The following is an 8,683-nucleotide window of genomic DNA, read 5'->3' as shown; positions in this document are numbered from 1 at the left end:
ATTCTATATCAAAATCTAATAGAAATCAAAGTATTCAATATTATCAAAACTCAATTCCAAGAAAAAAAAACATCAAGCAAAAGACTCAAATAACAAGTAAGTAAAGATGAAGGAAAGAAGAAAATCTCACTAAAATTGATGAAGAAATCCAAACTTGATTGATCAAATGTTGAGTTACAAATCCAAAGCCAACAACTTCTCTCTATCTTCTCTCTAACTTCTCTCTCTAAAACTAAGCTAATGAAAATTATCAAAAAGTTTTTTTCAAAGAAGAAAACGACAGCTCCTGCGGTCTCTCACGATAAACCCGCGCCCGCGGAAAAATGGGTACGGAACCCTCCGCGGGCTGTCTGGGCAGCACCCGCGCCCGCGGCATCAGGGGCCCGCGCCCGCGGGTAGATGACCCGCGCCCGCGGCAAGATCCCCTGCTCCCAAAGGTTGATCAGGGGGCCGCGGTCTCTCTTAGTGGAGAGACCTCTCCATTTTGCCCGCGCCCGCTGAGAGACCGCCGGGCAATCGCGGCTAGTTCCTGCCAACTTTTGGCAGTTTTGAGCATAATAGGCCCGCGCCCGCGGCCTGGTGGATTGCCTTAGAGACCTCTCCGAGGCCTCTCCAAGGCCTCTCTAAGCCCTCTCTAGCCCAATGCTTCTTCCTTGCTTGATCATTGAGGTCCCGAAATGTATCTTTTGCCAAGGTGAATCTCGCAATACCTACACAAGTAAACAAAGGAAGGAAATAAAAGGGAAAAAGAGCAAAATAAAGGAAAACACGATAAAAACACGAGAAACATAAAGAAAAGAGGAAAAAGGAGAAACTAAAGGAAAAAGGACCAAAACTAAGAGAAGAAAGCAACAAAAAGGGAAAGAAATAACCTAAAAGACTACCCTATGAGTGCCATAAATGACACTCATCATTATTGTCTCACTAGAAAAGCGCGGATAATTGTAACTGATATTTAAAGGGTACTAAAACTACTATTTTGCCCCTAGCAAGCATTAAAGTCTATTTTTCAACATTTCTAACACTTAATATGGTCGAAAAAGTCGACTTGAAGGTAAAACATCTACGGCCCACGTTCGGTTCGGGGACAATCGAACCACTATTATTCCGGCGCAAGGTTCTCGATACACAGAGACTTGTGATCTCAATAGACAAATTTTTCCTCAAGCATGGAAAATTGTCGGTCGTTGTCACCTCTCAACACGAAGAAGTCAACGATTATTTCATTCATCGACTTTCCTCAAGCATGGAAAGTATTCATTCATCGACTTTCCTCAAGCATGGAAAGTTTTTATCTGTCGACTTTCCTCAAGCATGGAAAGTATACATCTGTCGGCTTTCCTCAAGCATGGAAAGCATTATCGGTGGATTTCTTCAAGCATAGGAAACCGCCAAAATCATCTGTCGATTTTCCTCAAGCATGGAAAATGTTATCCGGTAGATTTCTTCAAGCATAGAAAGCTACCAAATTCATCAGTCGGCTTTCCTCAGGCATGGAAAGCATTTCAGCGAAACATAATCCGGTGGATTCCTTCAAGCATAGGAAGATACCAAGCATCATTTGTCACCGATACACTGGTGTCAGATACGTATTCTATCCCTTTACACTTTTATCTGTAGAATTAACATTTTTCTACAGGTATCGGCGTATACAGAGTGATTTAGGATCGCAGAACGTCTTAATCATTTTCCGTCCCTATCGACTACTTTGACTATCGTTTTCAAAACTTACGTTTCTACAAACTCAGTCAAAGTGGGGGCTTCTGTAGAAACCTAAAAATGTCTCCCCAAAACCAAACCCGATAATGAACAACCTTTCACCGTCACTATTGGTCGGGTTTAGTATTTAATTCCGAGAGTGCTTAAAAATCATATTTCATTAAATTCGTATTTCTGAATATTCCATGGATCAATCTTGGTGTTTGGTAAAAGCATAGTTTTAATTTTAGCCCAAAACCTTTTTTATTTTATTGTTTTAATATTTATTTTTGGCCCAAACCTTTTATTTATTTCTTTTTAATTATTTTCTTATTTTAGCCCAATTTTAATAAATCGAAAAATAGCCCGAAATTATCAATCGGCACTTAAAGGCTAAATGAAATTAGGGTTTAAAATTGAATTTAGACAGAAAAAAATGACAAAATTGTCCCGCGTCACGGCAGGAATTTCCGCGTCACGGGAATCACTCCCGTCTGACGGTATGAAATCCCGTGACACGGGAGACCTGATGTGACACGGGTACAGTATGTGTCTTTTCCGCGTAAACCTTAACGCGTTTTCTTCCCCGTTTGTTAAAAAATATCCCGCGTCACTCAACATTGCACCGTGTCACGGGAGTATTTCCCGTCTAACGGGGAAATTTACCGTGTCACAGTACATTTTGCAATGTCACGGGATATTGTTTTAGGGTTTCTGTCATTTTAGGGTTCCGTGTGTTCCCTCAGCACATTTTTTCTATAAATACCCCCTCATTTCTGATGTACGGGGCATCAATTTTCTCTCATTTCTCTTCTATGCTCTAGCCTAAACACTAGCCTACCCTTCACTCTTTCAAAATACCTTCCTTAAGCATTCCAAGGAGTCCGTACTTTACCCGGGGTTCTATCCTTAAACCACAGCGTGAAAGGTAGAATTGTTTGAGGGTTTGGCCCCAAATCAATTATATTCTATTTTAATTTAATTTAATTCCATTTTAATTATTGTTTAATTAATTTTCCTTGAAGTTACTAACACGTTTATTGTTTTTATAGTAGCAAGCAAACAAAATCAAAGTAAGGAATCATGTTCCTTTTATTTCGATTATTTTTCTAACGATTTTATATTGTTAGATTTATTGCTATATTGCTTTCAATATTAATGTTTACTTATTCTATATTTATTGATCACCATATTGCATGTTAAAGGGAATATGTAATTGAAAATCACGACTAATAAGATAATTTGGACAACCGGTTTAGGTTCCTTTAATCTTGTTATTAAATCAAGTGATCACGATATTGTAAAATTATATGTTGCATTAATATTCAACCAATTTAGCATAATAATAGTTTGGAGCAAATTGAATATTTTGTTTGTATGCCTTTGAGATCACAAGAATACTTTTCACAATAAGAATCGAGTAGAGGCCAATTCGGGCGAATGTGACTCCATGACTCACTTCGTACCATCATCCCCGATCCTCCTTTCGTGGTTCAAAACCATATGGAGGTTAGTAATCTCATGGATTATGAATGGGGTGTAACCTTCACGGGTCAATCATTGTTGCCTTTCCTTGTCCCTTAATCGTGGTTGCCTTAAATGATCTGTGAACGGCTTACAAGTTCCTTAAAAACTTGTTGGCGGCTCCCTACTTTCCTTGTCCCTAATCGTTATGTCAATTCCCACTTCCTATGAGTGCCAAGCATATTCACAACATGCTTTTAACGTAGGCGCACTTCGAACGACGCCTACAATTTGGCGACTCCACTACGGTGGATTCTTGGTTATTTATCGATTTGAGTGATCGGTATTTAATTGAGATGAGTGGATGAGACTTGAAAGATTTAACAAAATTTGATTCTGAATTCGAAGCAAGTGCAAGGAGAAGCAAAGGTAGAAGAAGAAGGAGGAATCAAAATAATAGAAACATGGTCGATTCAAACAACCGAATTCCTCTCCAGTATTGTTAGACCGCATGTCACCGCTCAGAGCTTTGAATTGAAGTCTTAGTTCATACAATTCATCTCCAGTGATTCTTTTGCGGGCTCACCGAATGATTGCTCTAAGACTCACATAGACAGTTTCTTGGAGAAATGTGACACTATGAAGTTCAATGGTGTTACTGATGATGCTATTAGACTACATATTTTCCCTTTTTCACTATGGGATAGAGTTAAGGAGTGGTTACGAGATGAAGATATTGGTTCCTTTAATACGTGGGACAAGCTTGTCAAGGCCTTCCTTGTCAAATTCTTAGGGCAAGAGGAAACTGCAAAATTAAGGAACGAGCTATCTACCTTCCATCAATCTAATGACGAATCCCTATATGAGGCATGGAGAAGGTTTAAGAAATAACAGATACAATGCCCTCACCATGGTATTCTAGAGTGGATGTTGATCCAACGTCCTATAATGGTTTGACCCATGAGTTTCGCATATACATTGACGCTACGTTTGGAGGTTCTATGATGACTAAGAACCCAACCGATGCGAAGGATTTGATTGAGAAGATGGCAGCTAATGATAATTACCATCCAGGGAGATGGAATGCTACCAACAGAGGTAATAAAAATGGTGTTGATACGCTAACCATGTTGACTAGTTCTGTGCAGGCATTAATTCACAAAGTCAATCAACTCCAAGCTGAGTCTCCTCGACCCTCAATGGAAACTTGTCAAATGTGTAGAACACAAGGTCATACTACAAGAAAGTATCAACTTAATTATGATGAAATGACTATAGATCAAGAAAATGTCTTCTATAACATGACCTCCACAAGGCCATATGATCCTCATTCCAATACATTTGATGAAGGGTGGAAAAATCGTCAAGGGTTCTCATACAAGAACACTCAAGTTATAGTGAAACCACCACCCGCTTTTCAAGCAAGGGCACCTTTCAATTCAATCATCATCCCATGCACCAACCACCACCTCAATCTTTAAATCTTGAAACCATTATGGAGACTTTTGCTACTTCCCAACGTCAACAACGAGAGCTTATATCAAAGCGATTTGAGTTACAAGCAAAGCAGAATGATTATTTTGAGAACTCTATCCAACTGCTCGTTGCTCAAAATAAGAGGATAAAAACTCATCTTTCTCAACTGTCACAATAATTGAGTCATCTAATAACTCTTCAAGATCAAGAAAAAGTCTTAACAAAACAATGCAATGAAATTTTTGTGAGGAAATATGAATCGATTACGGGAGGATTAGAAGAGAAAATGTGCAATGTGGAGTTAAGAATAGAGAAGCGTTAGAAAAAAAAGATCCCAAATATGTTGCTCCACAAGCCTATGAGGAACCGATGCCACTCCCGCAAAGGTTATCAAAATCCATGCTTGATAAGCATTTTGGAAAATATTCTAGGACTCTTAAGAAGGTATATGCTACCATTCCCTTTTCTGATCTTTTAAGTCAAATGCCTCAATTTGAAAAATTTGTGAAAGGAATTCTAGATCATAATCACAATGATAAGGAGTTAGAAAGTTTGGTAGTAAAGGAGAAATTTCCTAATCTTTTACATGATAGCCTACCACCTAAATTGCATGATCCTGGTAGTTTTACTATCCCTTGCATGATAAACAAAACATATTTTGATAGGGTCTTGTGTGATCTAGCTGCTAGTGTTAATATTATGCCTTTTACAGTATATGACAAATTAGGTCTAAAAAACCTTAAACCTTCCATTGTCTCTCTTCAAATGGCCAACAAGACAGTTAGACTCCCTAAGGGTGTAGTTGAAGATGTATTAGTTGGAATTGGTGAACTTGGTTTTCCTTTTCACTATGTTGTAGTGGATATATATAAAAGAAGACCTTAACATCCCACTTATCTTTGGTCGTCCTTTTCTAGCCACAAGTCAAGCTTTAATAGATGTTTGTAAAGGACAAGTGACCATTAGAGCTCAGGATAAACAAGTTGTGTTTAAGCTTTTTAATGACCATAATTTCACTTTTGATGGTGGTACTTGTTTGAGAATTAATGCTTGTAGACACCTATTTGTGTCTCCCCAAAACCAAACCCAGTGATGAATGCCTTTCGCGTCGAACCATAATCGAATGAGGTGAAAGTGTGGAAAAGTCAGGTGTTGCGGTTTAGTTTTTAATTCTCTTCTCTCTGTTTTCGAAAAGAACTCTATTTATTAAGAATAGCCAAACCAGTTTAGTTTGTCCATAATTAAGGTCCAATAATAGTGTAGTTGGATGGGGCTCGAAGAGACCTTTCCAACGATATATTATAAGCCCAATTCTGATAAATATTGAGGAAGTTATGGCCAAAATACTAAACTGGGTCCGGTTAATTATTTACATACGGCCCAATGATCTAGAGGAGGGCCTAATGTTAATTATTATTCCTAAAATTATTAGGATTAATTATAACTTTCTAGAAGTTTCTAGAAGGTTCCTTTTAATTCTAATATTATTAGATTTAATAATTATTTATTTTAAGATGGATTTTTATTTGGAATAAAATATTATTATTATTATTTTATTATTATTATTATTATTATTATTATTATTATCTTTGAAAACACGTTTTTATCTTCTGTACGGATTCCGTAGATCAAGTTGATTAAAGATCGGATTCCGCGTGGAAAAGCGCGTCCAAGTCAGACTGTCGCCAAACGACAAGTCTGTCGCCTCGCGATAGACCTTGTCGCCTCGCGACAGAGTGAATTTCTGGCGACAGAGTGGAGTTTTATTCCTTATCAAATTCTATGATTTTCCAGATTGATTTCTTATAAATAGGGTCCTCGGCCTCTGTTTTTATTTATCAACTCTCATCAAGAATTACTTAATTCCTTCTTTCTCTCTCTCTTTCTAAACTAGCTTTTTACAAACACAATATTCCGCATTCACAAGACTTAGAATCACCTAGCCAAGTTCGAAGTTGCCTTCACCCTAGACGTGCAAGGTTTAATATTTTCTAAGGGTTTGGTCCAAATCTAGTTTAAACTTTATTTTGATTCTTATTTAATTTAATTCTTTAATTTTGTTATTTTCATTGAAGTTTACTAACTTATGTATTTTGTTATTAGAAAGAGGTACAAGGCTTCAAAGTAAGTAGATTAACTTACTCTCTATTTCTTTTACAATGTAGAAAGCATGTTTATTATTGTTTTATTGCTTTCCAGTATCATATTAGGATGTTATAAATGCTTTCTAGTATCATGTTTAGGGTGCCTTTACTCTTTCTAATATCATGTTAGTACCATGTTAGGTTTAAAGCTTTGTCCTTTAATGCTTAGTGACAGGATTTGTTATTAATCTTGTTAGTATCATGCCTAGGATCTTGCTATTATTTAAGCTTTATTATTAACATGATTTTGATTATTCTTATAATTATTATAATTATATTATGATCATGATGTTTATTATTATGTTGCTTGATATATATTATTGTTATTGCTTGATCACACCTTTTATGCATGTTAAAGGGAATTTGTACTTGAAATCACGTTTAATAAGATAATTAATAATTTGGTTTAGGCTAATGTGATTTTAACTCAAGTGATCGCCAATAATAGTTTTATTTCTGCATTAATATTCAACCAACATAGATAAACAGGTTTAGGGTTAAAATAATGTTTGCATGTTAGTCAGAAAGCGCACATGAATACGAGTAGAACAAAGTACGTAGAGGCTTATTTTATAGGGCGGGTCCTTTCTTTTGTAGATTGGATTTGTACCCTCATCCCCGAACCTTATTAGGTTCAAGACCTTATGGAGTTGATGATCTCCTGGATCGTTTTGGGTTTACAAGTTCCTAAAACTTGTTGGCGACTCTTTTGCTCTAGCTTTCTTCCCTTTGGAACGCCACCATACTTAAGTGTATGATCACAGTGGGGTTCAAGCTTGGGGTTATAGTGCTTGAAATATTCCTTACAATGCTACTAACCCTTTGGTTGATAAGTGTGTGTAGATACCTAAAAATGTCTCCCCAAAACCAAACCCGATGATGAACAACCTTTCACTGGTATTGGTCGGGTTGAGTAATTAATCTTGGATTGCTTAAATCCATATTCAATCCCAATACATTTCTTCCAAACCAATTCCTAGCCCATTTCCCCAAACCATAGCTAATTTTCCTCTTTTCATGCCTTTAAACCCAAAATAATCCATTTCGTGTCCCTTAGAATCATTCATTTCATGTCCTTTTTATAAAAACATTTATACCTGTAATACCCCAAATTTTTTAGTATATTTAGTTAACGATTTCCTAGTATAAAGTTTTAAATTTAAAATTATTTTTACGTTTATAATTATTATTTTCGGATTTAATTTAAAAAAAATAAAAAAATAAAAAAAAATAAAAAAGATTGATTTCAACGTAGGATTCAATCCTATTGAAAAACTAATTTTATCTACAATTTGAATTCTTATCTTATCATAGTTAGTTACATGAATCTATGTTATACCTCAATTTCACCCAAATTTCACCCTATATACATTTTGCCTTGACCGTGAGAAAGGGAGGGCACCAAAAACAACTACACTACTCCTTCCACCCTTCATCTCCATTGATTGGTAAGCCAAATTGATAATTAAGAGAGCTTGTTAAATATTGGGGAAAATATTTCTCTTTATATTTCCATTGTATATTCCCCATTCATATTTCCCATTCATAATAATTGGCCACATTACAATATATATAGACAATAGGAATAACTAACCCTAATATTCCTTATTATCGTAACTTCCTAAATCTATTCACAATATATATCATATATATCTTTTCACAATAATATCTCATATGATATTATTCTCATAATATCATATCACAATATACATTCCAATCTCAATACCCTCCCTCAAGTCGGAGGTGTAGATCTCGAACATCCGACTTGTACAATAAAATAAAATCTGCATCTGTCATCATCAAGCCGCAATATGTAATCATCCGCCTTATAATCCTTTTGAACTTCATCACGTTACGAAATTCCTCGCCATCGAAACTATCAAATCTCTCGGCAAAAAAAA

The 8,683-nt window shown here is 36.1% G+C and overlaps 1 protein-coding gene and 1 non-coding gene across 2 annotated transcripts; one reads left to right on the top strand and one right to left on the bottom strand.

Moving 5' to 3' along the window:
- Positions 1 to 3,972: 3,972 nt before the first annotated feature.
- On the bottom strand, positions 3,973 to 4,079 carry LOC145603190 (small nucleolar RNA R71). The gene has a single exon (XR_014104721.1). It is a non-coding gene; the product is annotated as a small nucleolar RNA R71 (small nucleolar RNA).
- A 928-nt stretch (positions 4,080 to 5,007) lies between these two features.
- On the top strand, positions 5,008 to 5,523 carry LOC145600638 (uncharacterized). The gene has a single exon (XM_081656522.1). The coding sequence runs from the start codon at positions 5,008 to 5,010 to the stop codon at positions 5,521 to 5,523; it is 516 nt and encodes a 171-aa protein (XP_081512648.1).
- The last annotated feature ends 3,160 nt before the right edge of the window (positions 5,524 to 8,683 follow it).

Source organism: Chenopodium album, chromosome 21 (assembly GCF_948465745.1).
Source record: "Chenopodium album chromosome 21, dcCheAlbu1.1, whole genome shotgun sequence".
NCBI lineage: Eukaryota > Viridiplantae > Streptophyta > Magnoliopsida > Caryophyllales > Amaranthaceae > Chenopodium > Chenopodium album.
The sequence above is the reverse complement of the archived record's forward strand: the minus strand, read 5'-3'. Positions and strand labels throughout refer to the sequence as shown.